The sequence below is a fragment of the Sinocyclocheilus grahami genome, unplaced genomic scaffold (genome assembly GCF_001515645.1).
Source record: "Sinocyclocheilus grahami isolate Dianchi unplaced genomic scaffold, SAMN03320097.WGS_v1.1 scaffold1302.1, whole genome shotgun sequence".
Classification (NCBI taxonomy): domain Eukaryota; kingdom Metazoa; phylum Chordata; class Actinopteri; order Cypriniformes; family Cyprinidae; genus Sinocyclocheilus; species Sinocyclocheilus grahami.
In genome coordinates, this window is record NW_015506481.1 from 109,616 (window position 1) to 134,995 (window position 25,380).

General features: G+C 34.5%; 2 protein-coding genes and 1 long non-coding RNA gene across 4 annotated transcripts in view; 1 reads left to right on the forward strand and 2 right to left on the reverse strand.

The window, feature by feature from the left end:
* Positions 1 to 3,938: 3,938 nt before the first annotated feature.
* Positions 3,939 to 7,977, reverse strand: LOC107569012 (uncharacterized). Of its 2 annotated transcripts, none has more exons than XR_001606849.1 (10): positions 7,918 to 7,977; positions 7,562 to 7,675; positions 7,431 to 7,464; positions 7,204 to 7,339; positions 5,473 to 5,511; positions 5,192 to 5,382; positions 4,979 to 5,097; positions 4,777 to 4,883; positions 4,563 to 4,668; positions 3,939 to 4,065 (listed from the first exon to the last, which is right to left on the reverse strand). It is a non-coding gene; the product is annotated as an uncharacterized lncRNA (long non-coding RNA). The 2 variants fall into 2 exon arrangements; XR_001606848.1 differs by having other exon boundaries at positions 5,473 to 5,616.
* Positions 7,978 to 9,641: 1,664 nt separating this feature from the next.
* prph2la (peripherin 2-like a) lies at positions 9,642 to 15,494 on the forward strand. Its single transcript, XM_016255013.1, has 4 exons — positions 9,642 to 9,904; positions 10,295 to 11,315; positions 11,472 to 11,718; positions 14,372 to 15,494. Exons 2-4 carry the CDS (start codon positions 10,735 to 10,737, stop codon positions 14,636 to 14,638), a joined length of 1,095 nt encoding a protein of 364 aa, XP_016110499.1. The 5' UTR covers positions 9,642 to 9,904; positions 10,295 to 10,734; the 3' UTR covers positions 14,639 to 15,494.
* Positions 15,495 to 17,400: 1,906 nt separating this feature from the next.
* Positions 17,401 to 25,380, reverse strand: part of LOC107569007 (E3 ubiquitin-protein ligase UBR1-like) — a 45,405-nt gene continuing 37,425 nt past the window's right edge. Inside the window, exons 36-42 of the mRNA XM_016255004.1 lie at positions 25,208 to 25,332; positions 24,855 to 24,963; positions 22,192 to 22,248; positions 22,018 to 22,095; positions 21,742 to 21,912; positions 21,278 to 21,379; positions 17,401 to 18,112 (exon numbers count right to left, since the gene is read on the reverse strand). Coding sequence (XP_016110490.1) covers positions 17,971 to 18,112; positions 21,278 to 21,379; positions 21,742 to 21,912; positions 22,018 to 22,095; positions 22,192 to 22,248; positions 24,855 to 24,963; positions 25,208 to 25,332 — 784 coding nt within the window. The 3' untranslated portion in view covers positions 17,401 to 17,970. The remainder of the gene's footprint in view (positions 18,113 to 21,277; positions 21,380 to 21,741; positions 21,913 to 22,017; positions 22,096 to 22,191; positions 22,249 to 24,854; positions 24,964 to 25,207; positions 25,333 to 25,380) is intronic.

Here is a 25,380-nt window from a genome sequence, read left to right on the forward strand (position 1 = left end):
TAAAAGGGGGAATGTACTGTCAATTAAAAAACTTAATTTAAAAGTTAAATTAAAAAAAAGACAACAACGTGTTTTGGAAGATGAATTCATGATGTACTCGCTCATTATACACATGTTGCAAATTTTGAACACAGAAAAAGTTACATAGTGCTGCTTTAATAACGATTAATTTTATATTTCAAGTTTAAATGCAACTTTTTTTGAAAAGCATCAGCCTATTCCTTTTCTTAAAACATGTGTTAGTTGAATTAAAAGCATTGTAAAGTTGGACAACTAATAGCAACCATTGTTTATTGATTGTTACATTTGCCTACATTTTTAAACATGAATTATATGAACAGTTTACGTAGTTCTATATATTGGTCAATCTTTAAACTTTTTTTTTATTATTGATTTATTTTATTTATATTTATAAAATTTTTCTCATCACAATAGCATTGAATGTTCCACTAAAATTTCACAACTAAAAGTATCTAAATACTTTTTGTCATTTTTTTTTCAACAGTGTGAGCTATCAATCTTATTGTAAATATTATAAGGTTTGATACTCTGTAGGCCACAATACATGTCTTACCTCGTGTGACAGGAGAGACCTGCTCTAAAGCAGTAAGCAGCCCAGTTGAAATACATCGCCATGTTTTATGAATACCTTTATGAATGCCATTTTATGAATAAGAATATCACAATTAAGAACATTTTAAGAATATTAGCAATGAATGAATGAGTAAATAAATAAATAAGCATTTCATGAAACCTGGTGTTCATATTGAATAAACAAATTACTAAATTAAATCAACTAGCCAATTAATCAATCCAAATCACATTTGTTAATGCTGCAATACATGTTGCAATTCATTTTAATTCATTCTACTTTTCGGGATATTTCAGAAACACTACTAAAACGGATGTTCATATTAAATTAACAAACTGACGAATTAATATTTTTTATAACTCAATCCAAATCACGTTTATTGATGCTGCAGAATTTTATGAATACTATTCATAATATATATTTATAACAATATCATATTGTCTTTATATCATCACATACAAATATCATATTTTAAGAATACAATCAGTCAGTCACTCAACCAACCAATCAATCGATAAATGAAACATTTTAACAGAAATAAATAAATACATAAATAATTTTTTATGCACCTGATCCAATTCGCATTACTGATGCTGCAATACACGGTCAGATTTTTATGAGTACATTTGTTTGTTGTTTTTTTATTACAATATATAACAATAACAATATATAAGGTCTGCCATCAATGCATACTGTATTTACAATCTGAGGGGTTAGATGGGAAATTAGCAATCTAAACCTCAAACAAAAATCTGCAATATGGTCAATAAGACTTCACTCACCCTTAAAGGCTTCAGCTGCAGAAAGCTGGATGTTCCTGACGCCTCAGAATCCAGCAGACGAAGAAACTCCGTTTTTTGGCTCACAGGGTGAAATGATCCACTCTTCAGCTTCAGTCAGATTCTTGGGCTTGACGCTAACAGCATCCTCCACTGTTTTACAGTAAGTAAACGTCTCTGAAAAAAAGTGTGATCAGTGTCATCCCACATACTTAGTGTAAGCACATGTAGTAAACAATCCTAAAGGACAACCGTGTTGCTTAAAGGTCGTTCTTTACTGTAGCTGAGTTACTATATATGTTTTTTTCAGTATTAAGCATCAGTATATTTTGTCTCAGATAGAAGAGGAAGAATAAAATAACTAAAGACAAATAACTGGTACCACTTTACAATAAGGTCACATTAGTTAATGCATGAACTATCATTGAGCAACACAGTATTTATTAATATATGTTAAAGTTCATCAACTGTTCATTATTAGTTAATGTTTACTCACTTCCATTAAGTAATGTTAGCAGATACAACTTTGGATTTTAATCATGTATTATTTAGACTTTGAGGGGTAGAAACTCACGGGGGAAAAAAATCTCAGATTCTGGATATCTAAAAAAAATAAAATAAATAAAAATCAATTCAGCGCTCAATTTAACCTCACTGCTGTCAAAGGGGAAACGATTCCGATGTTATCTCTTCTGTGATTAACCTGTCCTGTGGGACGAGACTTCCTCTTTAACTAGATTCTAAATTACGAGGAAAAACTCAACTGATTAGAAAACTACCAGTCATAAATGTTATTGACTCACCATGATTGGGTGATAAAAAGCTATGACTCTCTGCCGGGATCTCGGGAATTGAGCACACTGACTGATTGTCCTCATTACTGTAGCAGTTAGGGTGAAGGTTAAGTGTGCTCAAGAGCCTAAAACAGCAAAATAACACATCAACATCAGTGTGGAATCACTTCACAGTAACATTTGCAAACCCTTCAGCCTGACTATACAGTACTATAAAACATACAAAACAGAATGTTCAAACCATAACCAACTGACAAAATCATCCCAAAATTACCTGAATGACAATTCTAGTAACATGAAATCATAAAAAAATCTCAGATTCTGGATGTCTAAAAAAAATAAAAAAAATAAAAATCAATTCAGCGCTCAATTTAACCTCACTGCTGTCAAAGGGGAAACGATTCCGATGTTATCTCTTCTGTGATTAACCTGTCCTGTGGGACGAGACTTCCTCTTTAACTAGATTCTAAATTACGAGGAAAAACTCAACTGATTAGAAAACTACCAGTCATAAATGTTATTGACTCACCATGATTGGGTGATAAAAAGCTATGACTCTCTGCCGGGATCTCGGGAATTGAGCACACTGACTGATTGTCCTCATTACTGTAGCAGTTAGGGTGAAGGTTAAGTGTGCTCAAGAGCCTAAAACAGCAAAATAACACATCAACATCAGTGTGGAATCACTTCACAGTAACATTTGCAAACCCTTCAGCCTGACTATACAGTACTATAAAACATACAAAACAGAATGTTCAAACCATAACCAACTGACAAAATCATCCCAAAATTACCTGAATGACAATTCTAGTAACATGAAATCATCCCAACATAACAGAACGGCAAAATTAATGTCTATCATGATTTTATGACCATTTTAACTGTAATGTAAAACGACCTAGTGTTTACATTCATGTGCCACATTTTTCTAGCCAGTGATGAGCATTTCATTAAAGTTAATGTTCATATTGGTTTATAAACCCATCTGTCCAGGTTCTTTAAAACGCTGATTTTCAGAGAGTTTGATGTGAGATGAATAGTGGCTCACCTCCTCTCTGCATGTGTAGCTTCTACTGCGTCGGCCTCAGCGGAGTGTTAGATGATTCCAGAAACCACACTAGGTAAGATCTTCTCTATAACTATATAAAAGAGGTGTTATTAATGTTGAGCATATCACAACAGTATGGAAGCTTTATTCTGCATCACAAGATATAACTTAGAATTGCAAGATGTAAACTCACAACTACTAGATACTGTGTAAACTCAGTTGTGAGAAGAAAAGGCGGAATTGTGAGATATGAACGCAAGAATGCAAAATACCTTTTTTTCACCATTGCGAGATGTAAATTGAGAGAAAATAAATCAGAATTGTGAGATGTAAAAATTTAGAGGAAAAAAATAGCTTGAAACAAGTATTGCAAATTGCAAGGTTAACTCAGAATTGTAATGGAAAAAAAGAATTGCGAGACAAAGTTGTAATTGTGAGATGTAAACTCAGAACTGCAAGAAAAAAAGGTCAAGATCACATTATGCAAACTCAGCATTGTGAGGAAAAAGTCATAATTGTAATATGTAAAAAAAAGTTATGATTGTGTGATGTAAACTCAGAATTAAGAGAAAAATTAAGAACTGCATAATGTAAACTCAGAATTGTGAGAAAGAGGTATAAGAATTGCGAGATGTAAACTCGGAATTTAGAGAAAAAAATAAGAATTGCGTAATGTAAACTCAGAATTGCGAGAAAGAAATTAGAATTGCGAGATGTAAACTCGGAATTGAGAGAAAAATACAAATTCTGCAAACTCAGAATTGCGAGAAAAAGTAATGACATAAGGCCTGGGATGAGAGTTGTGCTCTATTCACACTGTTCTCCTTGTACTTTAGCAGCAGCAGCACCACTCTAAAAAGCAGAAAATAAACAACAGTAAATCCAATCATCTTTTACAAACAGCATAATACTGTTCAAAAGTTGTATTATTATTTTTAAGAAATTCATATTTTTATTCAGCAAGGATGCATTAAACTGATCAAAAGTGACTGTAAAGGCATGCATAGTAATATAAGATTTCTATTTCATTTTTATAATTGTATATAAAAATTGGAATTTTAATTATAAACGATATAAATATTTATGAATTTTAATAATAATTTATAGTAATAATAATAAATGCTTCTTGAGCAGCAAATCAGTATATTATAATGAAGGATTCTGATTCTGAAGGATCATGTGACACTGAAGACTGGAGTAATAGCTGCTGAAAATTCAGCTTTGCCATGTCAAATGAAACATTACAAAAATAGTTTTAAAAATTGACTGCACACTTTTGAATGATACTGTATCTCTACTTCTAAACCAGGATGAATGGATGGATCCTAAAAGGTGAGTCTGTTTCTTACCTTCTTTTCTTTGGTAGTGGACATATCTCAGAAATAGTCTGCCTGAGGATCTTAACAAAATCTCCTGGAGTCAACAGCCATGCAGACAGTGGGCAGGGGGTTTATCCTTAGTGTCAATCACCCACACAATCAAATCACATTGTTTATATAGAGCATGAGGACTATATCATTTCAGCTAACATGTATGTTTGAGATTAATGCAGCTGTAGTTTACCTGCTTCAGGTCTTACTGGCTGTTGTCCTGCTGTTTCTTGCATTAGCATTTTTTGCCTCATTGGACTCCATATTTTTGCTTTCTATCAGCTGGAGATGAGCCATACCCTTCCACAAAATATGGATGACAAAGAACAAATTTGTTTATACCATAATTTCACCAATTATGCCAGGGAGGAAATCATTACAGCATCTAGAATCACCTCGCATAGAGAGGCCAACATATTTCTACAAATCCCACGATTCTCACAGACATGAATGACGTATTTGAACATCTTCAGTTTGGAGTCCTCTAATCAGAGCCCAGGCCTCAGATATACATCTGAAACATAAAAAAACATAACTGTATACTCCAATGTGGGCCAGTTACAAAAGCACCAAAAGAACTTAGAGTCCTAAGAACGATTGTGATTTACTTGTTGTGTATTAACACATCCACACGGAGATTGATGTCATGTATGTTCTCCATTGCTAGTGTGATGCTGTACAGATACTTCAGTGCTGCTCGATTCTCTCCTGTCTTCAATAACGTCTTCAGAACAGCACAGTGGTGCCATGACAGTGTTGGAGGACAAGCTCTTGGGCTCAATAAGACATTCATTGAGTCCTGGGAATAAAAATGTTCAGAGCTCAATTGGTTTCGACCAATGAAATAAGATGCCATACAATTTGTGTGATGATATTGAAAACATCTCACTGTTACTAATCCGTGATCTAGAAGCCAGAATCCACAAATCTGTTGAGAAAATGCAGATGGGATACTGAAGACATGGCAGAATGAGTGCAGGAGATCATCCTTACAGTGCAGGAAGTTAGACACATCCAGGACAAAGTACATTATCTGGAGAGGATTTGTTAAAGAGAGTTATCCTCCAATGACAAGAGAGCAACCAAAGCTAAGAATGTAAATTATTTGTAAATGATGTATATCATTATAGGACATATATTATATTATATAATATACATACATGTACATACACACACACACACACATTACCGTTCAAATTCAAATGTTTGGTGTCATTATGATTTTTCATGCTTTTGAAAGAAGCCTCAGTAAACAGTATTATTGTTAAATATGAATACAGTTTAAGATAACTGTTTATCCATAAAAAAAAAACATTTCTTTTTGGTAACATTATTATGGAAAAGGATTATATGGAAGCCTGTTTCCGCCACTGAATAAAAAAATATTGTAAATTATTATAATAAAAAAGGTTATTGCCACTTTTTATCTCACAATTCTGACTTTTTTGTCTCTGAATTGCATGATATAAAGGCCTTTTTATGTCGCTGAGCTCACCAGTGCATTATTTTTTTCTCAGAATGTACCAAACGGTTGATTTGGCCACTCCTAATGTTCCTGCTATCTCTCTGATGGATTTATTTTGTTTTTGAAGCCTAACAATTGTCTGATTCACTTGTATGGAGAGATCCTTTGACCGCGTGATGTGGGTTCACAGCAACAGCTTCCAAATGCAAATGCACACTTAGAATCAACTCCAGACCTTTTACCTGCTTAATTGATGTAGAAATAACGAACGAATAGCCCATGAAACTGCTTTTGATTCAATTGTCCAATTACTTATGGTCCCTTGAAAAAGGGAGAGGTACATATTAAAGAGCTGTAATTCCTTAACCTTTCCTCCAATTTTGAAGAGAATTAAAGCTCAGAGTGTGCACTTTAAGCCCATATTCATTATGTAACTGTAAATTGTTTTGGTCAGCAGCTAAAATAATAAAACTTGTGGCCAAATATACTGTATATGGACCTAACTGCATTATTACAAAGTAGGTTTATCATTACATATACTAAATTGAATTAACAGTACAGTTGTTTTCAAAAAATACCAAACCATTTTCCATAAAATGTCTCCACACTTGTTTATTTGTCCATAATTTATTTGTAAAATTAGTATGATATATTATGTGTATTATTATGCAGACATTCTAAAACTGACACATTTTATAGGCAGTCCGAATTAAATTCACTGTTAAAGAGCTAATATAGTTGTAAATGTATATTTAGTTTATATTTAGCATTTTGCAGTGTTTTCAATGTTTTTGCACTCTCTAGCAAAATGTTTGCCTTCCCCTGATAAACTTTGTGTTCACTCATATAATGTTTGCGATGGAAATAATATGATGTGGGAGATAAAGCTACTGCATATTTAGTGAATGCAAAGTTTCTCTGGGGAACGCAATAGTTTTACAAGAAAATGTTAATGTTTTGCAAGTAAACGCTTAGTTTTCCAGGGAAACAATGCTTTTGCAAGAGAATGTAAATGTTTTGCGTTTTTAGGAGAACACAATATGTTTGCAAGACAAACCCAAATCCCAACCATCATTATATATTTTCCATCACTATGTCCCTTTAGGGGCTCCTTAGAAAAGAGACTGCAAATATGACAATAGTCTGCAAACTGACCATGTTTAGAATGCAGACCGTCACTGTGTTTCGGTGGACCAGAGAAAGCAGGTTCTTCAGCTTGAGGAGCAGCTTATGGACCAGGTAACAGTGTTTTCATCCAAACACATCCACAAGCCTTTGTACCGACCGAAATCTATAATCATATAAGAGCCAGGTGAGCTTTATCTGAATACCCCAAACAAAAATGGTAAACTTCAATGTTTAATAAGATTTCACCTACTCACAGAACATTAACAGCTCCACGTTCAATCGCATCCCCTTCACCAATAGCGAAACAGCACATCGATCAATTTATGTGTCACATCATTGCAATCTGAGATATGCTCAGGTACAATACAAGGCATTGAAGTCTTACCTTCATTATAGAGGCCTCGTACGCGGCCAATAAGGCCTTTGATATGGTTGTCTGTTAAAGCTTTATTCCATGAGACTTCTGTGTTTAGCGTCATCCTTATATTCCATAAAGAACCTTTCAAGAAACCTTAAAGACATCAACTACCACAGAAATCTTAGCCTTACAAATAAGGCCTTAGTTGAAACATATTCAACTGAGAAAATAAAAACAATCATGTGTGGTGTTTTAACTTGTGAATGTGTATTTAAATGTAAAATTAAATGTTAAATAGTAATCTTGTAACAGTCATTCATCTGTACAGTAAGTTGTCCATGCTTTGGTCAATACTCATAAACATTGTGGTAATCATTACTCACCAGACAAAGCCCCTTTCATCCAGTAGTGGTCCTATATGGGTGCCCTGCATTCAGATCTGCTGACTAGTTTGTATGCGCTTTCCCCTGACTCAATCCCCTTTAGGCCTGAATAATCCTTTGGATTTCACTGGCTGTCAGTGCATGTGGTTCATAGTCATTCATATAAATAATGCCCATGGTATACAAGACAGCAAACAGCCTTAGAAAATCTTAGCCTTACAAATAAGGCCTTAGTTGAAACATATTCAACTGAGAAAATAAAAACAATCATGTGTGGTGTTTTAACTTGTGAATGTGTATTTAAATGTAAAATTAAATGTTAAATAGTAATCTTGTAACATTCATCTGTACAGTAAGTTGTCCATGCTTTGGTCAATACTCATAAACATTGTGGTAATCATTACTCACCAGACAAAGCCCCTTTCATCCAGTAGTGGTCCTATATGGGTGCCCTGCATTCAGATCTGCTGACTAGTTTGTATGCGCTTTCCCCTGACTCAATCCCCTTTAGGCCTGAATAATCCTTTGGATTTCACTGGCTGTCAGTGCATGTGGTTCATAGTCATTCATATAAATAATGCCCATGGTATACAAGACAGCAAACAGCCTTAGAGTCAGGAGACTGTTTACTTATAAATGGGAATTTTAATTGATAAAAAATATATTTTAATCCCAAAAAGACTTACCTGTACTTGTTTTGTCTTGCCTTTGTTTATTGTTTTGTTTTATTTTGCTTTGCTTTGTTCTGCTTTGCCTTTGCTTTTGTTTTGTTTTGTTTTGCTTTGTTCTGTTCTGTTTTGACATTGTGTTTTTTTTATTATTATTGTGTTTTATTTGTTTATTTTACGTACTTGTTGAATGTTTCGTTTTTATTATTATTATTTATTTGTTTGTTTGATTTATTTCCCAATATTTTTATTGTGCAAACTGTGTGAGGCATTAGATTGTATTTGATGTAGGTCACATGGTTTTGGTACACATAAATATTACCTCTGTTTTGGCAGAAGGGGCAAATTAAATCCCAATGTTATTTATTGATTGACTGACTGACTGATTTAAAATGAGGTCTCTAATTTTAAAAGAAATTACTAAGTAAAGTATATTATGTAACTAAGCTACTAAGTAAAATATTTAATATTTGTATTTAAATAGGATATGTAAAATATAAATTACATTACATTTACATTTAGACATTTAGCAGATGCTTTTATCCAAAGCGACTTACAAATGAGGACAATGGAAGCAATGAAGAGAGTGCAAGTCTAAAAGATGGAAGAGATGTGTTTTAGCCAGTTCATGAAGATGGTTAAGGACTCAGCTGCTCGGATTGATTTGGGCAGGTCATTCCACCAGGAGGGAACAGTTAATGAAAAAGTCAGTGAAAGTAATTTTGTGCCTCTTTGAGATGGCACAATAATGTGACCTTCACTTGCAGAATGCAAGCTTCTAGAGGGCACATAACTGAAGTAATGAATTTAGGTAAAGGGGTGCAGAGCCAGTGGTGGTTTTGTAGGCAAACATTAATGCCTTGAATTTTATGCGAGAAGCTATTTGTAGCCAGTGCAAATTGATGAACAGAGGTGTGATGTGCGTTCTTTTTGGCTCGTTAAAAATTAATCTAAATGTGTAATTTAACACAATAATGATACAACAATTAAACTATGTGACTCTTAGTAGCTCTTTCCCCTTCTTCATTCTCTAACTAACACACACACACACACACACACATCCCAGTCAGTGAGATTTGTGCTGGTGGCAGAAGGTACTCTTCCAAATCCAACCGGGCTGCTTACTGATTAGAAGGAATTATGAAAGAGGTCACAGCTGAGTCTGCGGCAGACACTAACACACATACACATATCAGTTTTCATCAGCAAACAATGCATTCAGATTGTTTCACAAAAACTGAAGGCATCTGATGGAGAGAAAGAGAAAAATCTCTTGGAATAGGGCGGGATGCTATTAAGTGATGGATAGGCATGGATGGGTGAGTAATCAGCTGTTTATTACTACCCTTATGCTGGGATCATCTCAATCTCCACGCCTGGTTAAGGACAAGCCCTGTGCCTGTCTGTTCAGGTGAACTTATTTAGATTCATCAGCTATTTTGAGCTTTCCACTCTCAGAACAGGAGTATTATTAGCTTTTTTGAAACATTAAATGGCTAAAAATATTTGCATGATAAAAAAGGTAAAACGCTAACAATGTAGCATACTAAAAGATCTAAATTAGCTGGATTAATTTCTTTTAACATGACTGAGTATGTATCCTTCTATTTTTATCAGACTCATATTTATGCAATCATGTTCTTCTCAATAGCCACCCATTGTCCAAATATATATATAAAAGTACTTTTTCCTCTCTTTTTGCCTTTTAGGTGTACATTTGCAAAAATGGAAATAATTTCAGTTTTACAATGTTTGTAAAGGACCTCACATGGCATCTCCAAACAGTTTGACAGAGCCAAAATGGTTTAGATTTGCCCAAAAGCTCCTTTTTATAAGACCCCCCCCCCCCCCCCTCCTTATTTTTATTTTTTTTACTGATATCTAGTTTTTCTCACAACTTAAATGAATAAGCTCCAAGAATACTTTGTGGAGATAGTGTTTCAAGGTCTTTCCATTGATTGACACTCACTAAGTTAGCTTAAGAAGCTAATTGCTAAGAAGCATTAGTCCATTCATGTCATCTTCCGTAGGAACCTTGAACACCTCATTGAGTTACATCTAAAACTAATTTAGTTGATTTGTGTACTAGGAACTCCAGTAGACTTCCACAAGATCAATTAAATCAAAGGTTCTCTGAAATATTTGTAAGATGGCTGTGCTGCCAATAAAATTGACCAAAACCAACAGAGACAAACTGGCCCAGGTTTTGTGGGTACTAAACTGGATATCCGTTGTAACAGGTATCATCCTCTTTAGCTTGGGCATCTTTCTAAAAGTTGAAATTAACAAGCGGCAGGATCTAATGGCTGAGAGTCAGCTCCAATCCGTGCCAAACATGCTAATTGCCGTGGGACTTATAGCCTGCGTGATTAACTTTTTGGGAGGAAAGATCTGCTATGACTGTGTGGACACCAACAAATTCCTACGCTGGAAGTTGGTGATGCTACCATACATCATTTGCACGTTTTTCTTCACTCTGAGCGTGCTCGTGGGTGCCTTGATGTGCTACAGCATGCACGGACAGCTGGAAGAAGCACTAACATTTGGGCTGCGGGATGCTATGCGTTACTATAAGGACACAGACACACCAGGCCGCTGCTTCTTGAAGCGTACAGTGGACCAGCTGCAGATCCAGTTCCAATGCTGTGGGAACGAGGGCTACAGAGATTGGTTCCAGATCCAGTGGGTCAGCAACCGATATTTGGATATGTCCCAACGGGAAGTGGTAGAGTAAGTTGGGTCTGGAAAAAAGTTATTTAAATTGTTAATAGCTATTAAAATATTAAGAGGAGTCCTAATATATATATACAGTTATAACATGACCAATAGTTGCATTAATAATAATGGAATTCATAAAATTTTACAAATGCAATTTTTTCTTACTAGTCGTCTGCGAAGCAACGTTGAGGGAAAATACCTAATGGACGGAGTTCCCTTCAGCTGCTGCAATGTCAACTCTCCTCGGCCATGCATTCAGTACCAAATCACCAATAACTCCGCCCACTTTAATTATGACTACCAGACAGAGGAGCTCAACCTGTGGATGAGAGGATGTCGTCAGGCTCTACTAGATTATTACACCAACATCATGCATTCTGTCGGCCTCACGGTTCTGATCATCTGGCTCTTTGAGGTTGGTTGTGTCTATTGCTTTGGCAATAGGGAAGTATTGAATATGTATTCAATACTATTTAGTACTCTCATATTCGGTTGTCATATTAGTAATTCCATTTCTTTACCTAGCAATACATTTTTTTAACGGGTACTCTATTCATTGCCATTTTAGAGAACCTATAAATTCAATGAATGCTATATGATGTCTTAAACACGTAAATATGACCATGAATTTCTTAAATTAAATTATATATTATGTATAATGGTAAATTAGTTCCTTAACTGCTCAGCATACTAGCATACTTCTTGCCTCGAATATGCAGATATGAAATACATTTACATTTAGTCATTTAACAGACGCTTTTATCCAAAGCGACTTACAAATGAGGTATAAATAACATTTTAATATATACCCATAAAAAGATGAATACAGCAGGCAGTAATGCTAACACACTGCAACAGAATGAGTGTACCGATACAATTAAGGTGCAATATGTCTGCAAAGCTTTGTGGGCATCAGGCATTGCTCCCAAATAAGTTATTTTAAAAACAAAGCAGCTTTCTGTTGAAATCTGTGTGCGAAATCTTTCACCCACTTGATGTCCTGTTTAGGTAGATTCCAACGGAATTGACTAGACTTCACCTGAAAAATTTAGTTGAACAATGACTGTGCCTTTACAAAAATCTGGATTGTTCATGACATCAGTCCTTAATTCATCAAATTTGATTGGCTTAGCTGTGTTCCACAAATGCTGACAGTTGAAAAGCACTGGTAGGTGGATAGAAGTGGCCCTCTTTATGAGTAAGCCATTGAATTATTCACTCAAATGATTTGAAGGTGCAGGGTTCTTTCTAACTGGCTTCGTTTGGAACTACAGTGGGGAAAAAAAGTATTTAGTCAGCCACCATTGTGCAAATTCTCCCACTTAAAAAGATGAGAGGCCTGTAATTTTCATCATAGGTATACCTCAACTATGAGAGACAAAATGAGAAAAAAAAAATCCAGAAAATCACATTGTAGGATTTTTAAAGAATTTATTTGCAAATTATGGTGGAAAATAAGTATTTGGTCAATAACAATTTCATCTCAATACTTTGTTATATACCCTTTGTTGGCAATGACAGAGGTCAAACGTCTTCTGTAAGTCTTCACAAGGTTTTCACACACTGTTGCTGGTATTTTGGTGGAACAAAAACTATTCCTAAAATTTAAACTACTTTTTTTTTATACAGTAATTGCATTCATGCCATGTCGGAATGCTTCCAATTTGCAAAAAGTATTTACGTCCTAATAAGGCCAATTCACACTGCACTGACTGACGCAGACAAACAGCAACAGACACAAATTTTTGCTAATGAATGTGTTACCCCTGTCAGCATCTCTTGGCATTGGTCGTTGCTTTTTTCGCCAATTAAAAATGTTGAATTAATGTTTGTCGGGTCTTGGAGCATCTGAGTCACATACTATATTCGGTCAGCTGTTGCCGTTGGTCTGTGTCTGGTGTGGTGTGGTGTGAATTGACCAATAGAACTTGTAAACTCAGTTCCAACCTGTGTAAAGATTTAAAATGACAGTGGTTTCAGCGATCAATTGTAGTTAAGCAGTTACTTTGGAATATTTAAGTTTAATAATTCCTATAATTGGCTACTGTTAATGTCTTAATAATAATCGCTGAAAATAAACTAAAGACATAAAATGTATATTCATTACGGAAATTACACAAATTAATTTAGCTGTTAATAGCCTTGCCATTGAAACACAGTTCTAGAACATCAACAGATCCAAGTAGAATGATTATAGAATGGTCGGTTTGTTTAAATATAGAGTTCTGGCATGAAACTCTAGATGGTGCAGTCCGATAGGTCTAACTAAATCTGACCTAATGACATCATTATCACATGGCACAGCTGATTGGTTCTCTCCTGTATCGGTAGCCAATAAGCTCGCTGCTCCACATTCAAATATATGACTAGTGCTTGCTGTAGCTGTAGCAGTTGCAGCTTGCTTCAGAAACCCTCCACCTTCCCCAGCTCCACCTGTATAGATCTGCTACGAGGTAATTCATGTATGCTATACGGGGGTTATTTCATGTATGTTATATTTGCAGCAGCAATATTCTTACATGCTCACAGCAGCATGTTGTGGATGTATTGGCAGTAGCAAGTCTCGGTACTTGCTCTGCTGCAGGAGATCTATCTATTCCGGCAAGACCAAATACATTAACATTGTCATGTACATTACAAATCCCTCCGAGAGTTGTCATGACAGAAATATGTATCAGAACCATTTACAGTTGCTTGACAATGCTCAAAGACTTGCTACAATTAGCATTTTTTGTTCTTTTGCTGGCAGAGAAAAAATATACTGACCCAATTTTGTCTGAAACATTGTTTTAACAATTGTGCTATGAAACTCTACACTAATAAAAAGCAAGGGGCAACTCACTATCTTTATAAAAATGTGCTCTGGTTGCGTGACCTAATCCGATTGTACATTCACTTTATAATCTGCTCTATGCACCAGTCACTCCAATCCTTCAGCGTCCTAAGTAAAGCACATGACTGTTTTACAAAGGATGACGTGAAGCTTCAGTAAGAATTGTCTGGTCCAAATTTGTTTGCTATCGGCGAAAACTACCTCATGAATAAGGCATAATTTTCTTCTCTGACAGCTCTCTGTGTTAACGGGGGTCCGTTACCTCCAAACGTCTCTGGAAAACGTGCTGCGGCAGGGGGACCCTGAGTGTGAGTCAGACGGGTGGCTCCTGGAGAACAGCTTTGTGGAGACGGCTCGCTCTAATTTCAACATCATCAAACACCTGGGCAAGTTCAATCAGATCAACATATCAAGCAATGGAGATCCAAACATTGACAAACCAACTACAGCACACTATGGTCCAGACAATGTGCCTCCAAAGTCTCTTCCAATGGCCAGTTAGGTCTTCAGAATGCACATTTTGGCCAGAAACATTACTTAAGCTTAACGGTTCAGTAAAAATTGAGATGGCATTGCAAAACAAGAACAGAGTGATATTACAACACACAACATACTTGAGGTCTGTTGTAAATTAACATGTAAGAACTTAACCAAGTAGTCTACTGTTTTAACACACAAGGCAAAGCATCATGGGGCCTTCAGAGTTATTAAAATGTATAAATTGCCTCTCATTAAGAATACAACCGTTAAATTATTTTGTGTTTTAGAGATTCTTGTGTGAATTATGTGATTACTGGAGAGTAGGTCTGCTACCTATCACTGGATTTATTTAGAGCTTCACTGTTTACTGTAGGGTTTTCATTAGTAATTAAAGCAACTGTATGTGATTTTTTTTTTAGTTCCAAAATCATTCTGATGTAGGCTGCACTGACTTCTAATAAGGCGAATAGCTTCTGTTTCTTTCCTATATCCTCCAAAACGTCTCTTCTGACAGTGTGTAAGTTAAAAGGGATTTGCTTTAAGGGGTGAAAAAAAATGCACGTGTCTGCAGGTTTTCACTGCAGTTACGACCGTGAGAGCCTATATTTACGACATTGAACTGTAGAGGGGTCCAAAATCGCAAAAATACACAAAACTACATACAGTAGTACATGCTCTCTCTCTCTTTCAATATTTCTATTTCCATGAAATCAAACTGTCAGCTTACCCATTACAAGCCACCAAAAATTCTTATTTTATGCCTTGGTCTCGTGCCTAAAGCCAGGTATTGTAATCACTGGTGAAAACATGATACCAACAGCCTCTAAAACACATTTTCCAAAGATGTATATTTCATAAACATTTTTTTTTTTTTTACAAAGCACATCCATGTCTAAAATATATCATGGATATGTAATGACAATAAATGCAACATGTACATTTAATCAATACATTATTAAAGAGTTTTAAGAGTTGGTTTCAAGGGTACTGAAGTTAATTGAATCACTTGCATTATTGAATTATATGCTCTCTCCTTTACTGTGAAAAACAACTGTTCCAAAGCGAGGTTTTCACAGTGATTTTGCGTTCCTCAAAGAACATTTCAATGAAAAGTTCTTGAAAGAACCGGTTATTTCTTAGTGTGAAGAATACTTTAATAATCTAAAGAACATTTAAAGGACAATAAAGGACCATTGAAAGGTTCCTTGGATGTCGAAGGTTCTTTATGGAACCATATGCCAATAAATAAACTTTATTTATTAATTATTATAAGTAAAGCCAGATGAAAACCTATCCTAAAGGAACAAACTGATTTAAGTTTTGTTGTGGTAACTGTATTTGAAGCATGTATGTATACAGAATGCAATGTAAAGGTACATCAGTGCCTTATTATACACGTGCATTATATGTAATGCATTATATTTATCAGTTGTAATACCTATTCATGGTTACAGCTTTAAAAAGTATAATGCATTATAGAAATGGGTGCTGATCAAGTGTTATATTGCATTATACAAAAGTTTACTAGTTAAAGTGGGTTTTTTAAAAACAAAAAAACAACATAAGATAACAATTATATGAATACATATGTGAATATTCAGCAGTCATTACGCCGGTCTTCATTGTCACATGACCCACCTGAAATCATTCTAATATGCTGATCTGCATATTATCAATGTTGCACTGATGTCTATGAATCTCAAAACATGCACACAAGAGAAGCATTTCTTGTTTGTGTTTTTAATATCTAACAGAAACACCCATCAATCATAGTTAGGAAATAATTTAAATCATTTCAACCTGAATAAATAATCAAGTACAGATAATTGATGAATACAGAGATTTGACAGAATGTGAGGTGAAAGAGATCCATCCGAATAGTGATGAGACTCAGTAGTTTATTTCAGTTAAGTGCAAATTAAAAGCTCTTACATGAACCAGATCATGAGTGGGGGAAAAATTAAAAAATCTGGACTTTGACTGACGCTCAGGTAAAGCACTTGTGTTTGATTTAGTATATATTGATAAGTGGAATACACTTGAATTTACATTGTTGCATGTGATTATGTGAATGATATTTTGTTTCTTAATTTAAATAACAGCTGTGTTCTTATAGTAAAATAGCATCATCTAATTATACATTATTGTTTATTTACATGTTCATATGACATCCATAGCATGCGTGAATCTCATGAAACCTGTCAAGAATATGCTTGGGTCATATTTCACCCCAAAATCAAAAGAAATATGAAAATTAGCGTGACTTAAATGATGCCTATTATTAGAAATATTAACATAATTTGCATCAAGATTATTTCCCCCCCAAATTCATTACTGCAACAAATCTCATTGTCACTAAGAAAAAAATATTAATTTAAATTTTTTTATGTTATGTTTGTTGTCTTTTTGGCTTTCATGCTGATTTAATTTTAGAAAGTATATAGTAATTTTACTGTAATAATAATAATAATAATGAGAATTTTAAAAGAAAACATAAAACGTTAAAGCAGCACTATGTAACAGAACTGCACACATCCCACAGAAGAACATTCCAACCGGAGCTACTTCTCTAAGTTTATGTCTATGGCGATTCAGGCATGTATGTGTTACTCTGCAGCGGTGACGACCCGACCAGGCTACAATAGTCCAAATATAAGTACTTATAAGTGTACCGTAGTGATTCGGAATAAGACAAAAACGCAGCTTGGAAGATGAATTCATGATGTACTCGCTCATTATATACATTTAGCAAATTCTGAACACAGAAAAAGTTACATAGTGCTGCTTTAATGAAAAACTGTATTTTTATGAAAAATATGACATTTTTTTAGGCGTAGCATGTGAAGTAGTATAATTTGAAAAACAGCTTTTTACTCCGTAACACTGAATATACTTTACGTTGAGGGCAGCTTTACATAATAAAGTAAAGTAGTACATAGATATATTATATTCACATGAATACATTTCTCACACAGATGAAAAAAAAAGAGCAAAAAGGCTGTAGCAGGGTGAGAGGCCTAGCATTTCATATAGGTTAATGTGGTTTGTAGAGACACAAGACCTGCAATAAATCTTTACACCCTGAAAACAAATGCAAAAACACCACAATGCGCAAAAAGAAAAAGCTGCAGTGCTAAAACGAGTGTAGATCTGCAACCCAAGCTAGATAAATAAAGAGCCCAGAGAACACATTCACTTCTTTAATATCTTCTATGGGTCTGTTTAGTGTGACTACCCATAATGCACTGGGCTGCTGGAAAACACGGACAGCAGCAGGTAGAGAAGCGAGGGAGTTTATTACTCCTTGCAGTCAGCGTGTCTTGCGTTGTGCACTTCCTCTGGCAGTCTCGGAGCTCAAAGCATCTGCCACTCAAAGGGGAACATGACGTTGAGGAGCTCCAGACTGCGGGCGATTTCCTCCAGGACGCAGTGCTGCTGCCACATATGAAACAACTTGCGGTAGCGCTCTGGACACAAGTGCAGCGGGTTCCCACGCCTAGCAAAGCACAAACAAATACAGCTATAAAGAATAAACTGATAAAGCACATGCTTGATGATGATACAGTGTTCACATCAGAATTACATTTTCAGCATTTTGATTATATTTAATATCTTTATGTTTTGGATGTGAATTATGATTCCCTCACCCACCCAATCAGAGGAACGGTAATTTTGACAAACCAGCCATTGTTGCAAGTAGATTAATACGGAATTAGTGCGGGGCAACGATTAATCGCATCCAAAATAAGCATTTTTGTTTACATAATATGCGACCCTGGACCACAAAACCATAATAAGGGTCAATTTCTCGAAACTGAGATGTATTCATCATCTGAAAGTATATAAATAAGCTTAAATAAGAATAAATAAGCTTTCCATTGATGTATGGTTTGTTAGGATTGGACAATATTTGGCTGAGATACAACTATTTGAAAATCTGGAATCTGAGGGTGCAAAAAAATCTAAATACTGAGAAAATCGCCTGCCAAGTTGTTCAAATTAAAGTTCTTAGCAATGCGTATTACTACTCAAAAATTAAGTTTTGATATATTTACGGTAGGAAATGTATAAAATATCTTCATGGAACATGATCTTTAAATCATAACCATAAAAGAAAAACCGATAATTTTGACCCATACAATTGATTTTGTCTATTGCTAAAAATATACCCAAGCGACTTAAGACTGGTTTTGTGGTCCAGGGTCACATATATGTGTGTGTACTGTGTACATTTATTATGTATATATAAATATATACACACACACGTATATATTTAAGAAAAATATGTTATGTTTATATATTAAATATATTTATATATAATATAACTTATATGAATATAAATATATACATGTACATATGTTCATAATATATACTGTATGTGTGTGTCTTTATATATATATATACAAAATAAATATACACAGCACACACACATACAATATATATAAAATAAAACTTTTTAATTAATTGTTGCCCAGCACTAAATTTAATACAATAAATTTCAAGAAAATGCAATAATAAAAGTAAATTCAGTATAAAATCTATAATTGCTTCACACAGTGTTATTATAGTTACGTAAAACTAAACACAAAAACTGCTAAAAATGACTAAAACATGACTAAAATTAATATGAAAACTGAAAATATAAAAATAATAAATTCAGAATATGAACAAAACTTACAGTATCTCAATGACACTGGTTACCCACAGACTTCTCACTAAATCAAGACAATTTTTTAATCAACTAATAATACCATTTAAAAATACTTTTCTTTTCCTTTTTTTATGGAAATGAGTACTTAATCAGCAAGGCCCATTAAACTGATCAAAAGTGACAGTAAAAACCTTTATAATGAACATTCTATTCATCAAAGAATCCTGAAAAAATGTATGACAGTTTCTACAAAAATAATAAGCAGCACAACTGTTTCCAATGTTGATAATAATAAGAAATGTTGCTTGAATACCAAATCAGCATATCAGAATGATTTCTGAAGGATACAGCTGCCAAAAATAAAACCTCTGGGTTTTTGGGTTATTAAAACACAAATAAGCAAGCCCAGCAGGTGACAGAAAGTAACATAAAAGTAACAATTACTTAGCATAAAAAGTAACACAATTAGTTACTTTTTCATGGAGTAAGGCAATATTTTGGGTGCATTACTTTTATAAGTAACTAGGGCTGGGTAAAAAATATCGATATGTCGATAATAATCGATTCTCAGTTTTACGAAACGATATTGATTCTTAAATCCCAATAATCGATTAATCTAGCCTGTTTTCAGTTAATGGACGGAACATTGAAGTGCACCTCCCATCCAATAAATTGCAATAAGCATTGTGCTTTGGTACTTTTAATATGAAAAAGTCTCAGATTTCAAATTCTGTCCATTGTATTGCAGTATTCAAACAATAAATGCCGTTTTGGCGTGGTTTTGTGGAGTGATCGCTGTAGCGTGGCACGCCTCAGTTCAATAAAAGCAGCAGCGCGAGGCGCACGTGAACTGATCACCTCCTCCACATTAATACTAATTTCAGCACAAAATAAACATGACTAAACATCCGAAGGGAAGTTAACAGAAAGAGTACAACTTTACAATCCGTATCCTGTCTCATGTAATCCTTTAATCAGTGTTTCAGCCGCGCAAAGACGTCAATATATCGGCTTGTAAACAATGTCACGTAACGTCACATTTATCTTACCTCAGAAAAAACATATTCGTGACCATAAAGTCATTAGTCAACTAGAAAAATAAACTGTAGAGAGGAGCATTTTGCTAAATATATGTACCATATAATATATTCACTATAACTTTTAATATTCTTCAAAGTTGAATTTATATTTTTTTATTATAGCCACCATTTAAATGTTTATATTTAAAAAAACGAATTGAAGTAGAAATATTATGTAATTGTAACTTTTATTACTTTTATAAAAACTTCATTATGTAATTTAAGCAGTTGTATAGCCTAACAATTCAGTCAGTTTTAACCTTTAATACTATAGTAATGTAGTACAAACTGACTCTCATGTATATTTTACAGCATTAGTTGAGATTTTTTTTTCCTTGAGAAAATTTGGCATGTACTGTAGCCTACCTGATACATATCCAAAATAATCGATATTGAATCGAATCTCAAGCTTGTGAATGAGAATTGAATCGTGAAATTTGTGTCAAAACCCAGCCCTAGAAGTAACTTTTCCCAACACTGTTAAATGAATCCAAAATGTGTTCCAAACTCTATTGCAAGGAAAACGAATTGAAGTAGAAATATTATGTAATTGTAACTTTTATTATAAAAACTTCATTATGTAATTTAAGCAGTTGTATAGCCTAACAATTCAGTCAGTTTTAACCTTTAATACTATAGTAATGTAGTACAAACTGACTCTCATGTATATTTTACAGCATTAGTTAAGAGATTTCTTTTTCCTTGAGAAAATGTTGTATGTGTACCAGATATATATCCAAAATAATCAATATTGAATCGAATCGGGAATCGAATTGCAAGCTTGTGAATGAGAATCGAATCGAATTGTGAAATTTGTGTCAAAACCCAGCCCTAGAAGTAACTTTTCCCAACACTGTTAAATGAATCCAAAATGTGTTCCAAACTCTATTGCAAGGAGCTGGTGTAAAAATTTTACAACAATGAACTTTACCCAAGCTGAGGGTCTGTTTCTCCATAGTCGTCAAGGTAAGGTGCTGGATAGGGACTGCCCCGTGTCTTACTGGCCATCAAGATGATCTCACACTCTCGAACCCTGTTCAGAAAGACACAAACAAGATCGTTATTATCAACAGTTATTTGTATTTCTTTATTTACATCATTTACATTTTCTTTTGTAGAATAAGATGCACACTGGCTGCATCTGAAATGGCTTACTGAGTAAATACTTCATTTGAATAAGTAATCACGTCACCACTGCTAAAAAAGTATGTTCTATATAGTATAAATGCAATGTATGACATTGTCATTGTCATGTGACAATACTGACCGCACTAGTAGGTGATCCGGCTACTTTTTGTCAACTGTTTTATGAATACTGTGAATTCGAACATACTAACATATATGTGATTTCAGATATATTCACAGAATAAATGTTTTCTCTTGTCTTCCTCACACCTGAGAAACATTCCCACTCCAGCCCCACAGATTGCAGCGTGAGCCGTGCACGCGCCTACATCCTCCCCGTTCAGCTGCTCCTGACAGCAGGGGCTCTGCGCACACAGCATGACCCCACACAGAAGACACAGAGTCGGGTGCTTTCGCTCGTCATCTGATGAGTTTGGGCATCTATGGGTGAAGAGAGGAAGTCACAGGAAACATCCGATTAATCTGCACAAAATATTCAATTCACACAATGGACATTATAGGCAATCTTGTATTAACAGTACTTACTTAAAGTGACTAGCTTGATTGAGCAACACACTATAGTCCTCTGGAAGATCTATTAGCCTGTTTTTCTTATGAGGGTACCTGAACACCAGGTGGGAAATTCTGTTAAATTATTGTTTTTAATAAAAAGGAAGTGAGTATACAATCAAACAGAGGAGAATTTAAGTGGCGTCTAACCTGATGATTTGCATTTCACCTTTGAGGGCTTTGGATATGGCTGCATTCTCACACCACCTGACACACAGAAACACAGCAATGCTTACAGGTGCATCTCAATAAATTAGAATGTCGTGGAAAAGTTCATTTATTTCAGTAATTCACCTCAAATTGTGAAACTTGTGTATTAAATAAATTCAATGCACACAGACTGAAGTAGTTTAAGTCTTTGGTTCTTTTAATTGTGATGATTTTGGTTCACATTTAACAAAAACCCACCAATTCACTATCTCAACAAATTAGAATACTTCATAAGACCAATAAAAAAAACATTTTTAGTGAATTGTTGGCCTTCTGGAAAGTATGTTCATTTACTGTACATGTACTCAATACTTGGTAGGGGCTCCTTTTGCTTTAATTAGTGCCTCAATTCGGCGTGGCATGGAGGTGATCAGTTTGTAGCACTGCTGAGGTGGTATGGATGCCCAGGTTTCTTTGACAGTGGCCTTCAGCTCATCTGCATTTTTTGGTCTCTTGTTTCTCATTTTCCTCTTGACAATACCCCATAGATTCTCTCTCTTGACTGGTTCAGCTGGCCAGTCAAGCACACGAACACCATGGTCATTTAACCAACTTTTGGTGATTTTGGCAGTGTGGGCAGGTGCCAAATCCCGCTGGAAAATGAAAGTAGCATCTTCAAAAAGCTGGTCAGCAAAAAACACAATGGACCAACACCAGCAGATGACATTGCACCCCAAATCATCACAGACTGTGGAAACTTAACACTGGAAAGTGAATAGATACATAAATATACTACACAGAATAAGGAATTTAGAAATATACTGTCTTAAACAAAACAATAAGCCACGAGAGGCCATACAATTCAGTGATTTGACAATGATAAAGGGGAGTTCTTAATATTATAAGACATAATAAATATATTAATATTAATGAAAATATATTTACATATTAATAATTGTTAATTGATTCATATAAAAAAACATTTTAGCTGTTTTTTTTTTTTTAATCATCCTTCTACATAAAATATGCTATGGCTTTAGCTTTTTTTGTTGTTGTTGTTGATGTGTGAATTACGTATTATGACATTTGAAAACCAAAAATAAATTTTCCTGATGAGGATGATCATTATTTTTAAACAATAACATAATAAATTCCACTTTTAAGTTTAATTTAAAAATATTATTGTTTACTATTTTATAAACAAAACAATGTTTTAAAATAATAATAAAGAATTATTATTAATAATAGTTATTATAATATAATAGTGATAAAAAAAGTAAATAATATGATATTTATATTAAATAGTATAATGTAAATAAATAAACAACTCACGGTTCGGTTTGTATCACGGTTTTAGAGTCACGGTTTCGGTACGGTACAGTTTGGTATGGTATGTGCTATGTTTAGGGAAAAAACTATATTGTCAAATAAAAATAAAGAAAATAAGAACAAATAATCTAACTACAAGCAACAGCACAAATAAATACAACAGAGCAAAGATACAAATAAATTAAACAGTGCTTTTCATGTTTTTTTAGGTAGGTCTAACATTAGTTTTTAGGTACAGAAATTGAATAAAGTAATCAAATGTAAAATAACATTGCATATTTGACTGTATAAATTAAAGATTAATCTTTATTAAAGTTACAAAAGTTATTCAATCAAGAGCAGTGAGAGATTTCCGTGTTGTTGCCGTTTGATTAACATTAAGAAAGTGCTGTCACTTTAAGAGAACACTGATAGTGTACGTTCAGCCAACTATGTCTGCTAGGATACTTACCAAGACGGGTATTTCGACACAATTTTTGTGTGAATTTGTCCATTCAAGCACAATACTTAGAAGAGAGCTTCATATTTGCGCATCTGAGATGCGGGGTCACGTCTTCTGGCTCTTTAATATTTAAACTGGCAAGGCTTAAATGAGTTTAGTGTTTAGTTTAAACACAGATAGCGACGTGTGCTGTTCAGGTCTCACCTGCGTTATCAACACGTGATGACGGTATAAAGGACAGTTATTCCAGCATACAGCACTCGCATTGAACAAAGAGTGACTGGTTTGTCCAAGTATAGTTGTTTTTTTCTCTCTCATCGCTCTTGTTGTAATGTATTGCGAAGCCAGAATTTGTATCCATTAACAGAAACATGCATTAGGCGAACTCTAACAAACCATATTACAGATGCATTGTCAGATTTAAGTTGAACTGCGGTCCTAGTGCATGCCGAACCGTGTGTGGAGAACGGTACAGTTCGATTTTCTACCGAGAACCATTGCACCCCTACTACATATTAATAATAGTTGTTTTAACATTGTTATTATAATATAATAGTTATAAATATAATAAACAATATAATATTGATCTTAAATAGTAATTAGAATGATTAATGATTATAATAATCCTTATTATTAGTAACAACTAAACAAGAACATTTACACAGCAGCAACAATAATATAATGAAAATAATGTTGTTAATAAACAACAAAACAGCAACAACAATACTGTTACTGTTTAGTTTATTATTTATTTGTTTTGTTTATTACTAGTATTATAATTATATCAGGTAATCAAGTTCATTAGCACAATTGCAGCTGATACTGTAGATATTTAGTCATGGCGCATTAATATAAGAAATGTTTTTTGAGTTTGTGCGCATCTGATTTGTACCTCTTAATTAAGGTGGTTACAACATCCCTGTGGTCCTGAAACAGTTGAAACAGGTTGGAGGGCAAAGAGAGGTAACTACACAACAGATGCAGCTGACTTTCAGGTGATTCTGCATAGAAGAATAATTATGGTTAATAACTGTTAGATTTATACGCATACAGTACTCTGCAGCGTTGCTATGTGTACAATACACATACACATTAAATACACATTTACTTGGCATTATACAGCCTTGGTGATATAGTCATTATTAGTCATTTGAACCTACAACCATCTATTTATTCAAACGTTTTCATGTCATAGCAGTGTGGCATTTTTAAACACAACATATGAAGTGTAGTGACCTGCAGTACCGGACAGCTCCTCTGGAGGGGGCACTCCTGTAAGGCAATTAAAGAACAGTGCAGCACAGCGCAGGAAGGGAAGCACACCTCTCTTTACACCCTCTACACAGAAACCAGTCACACCAGCCCTTAACCTGAGAAAGAGAGAGACGATGAGAGACCGCAAGAGAAAAACTGGGAGC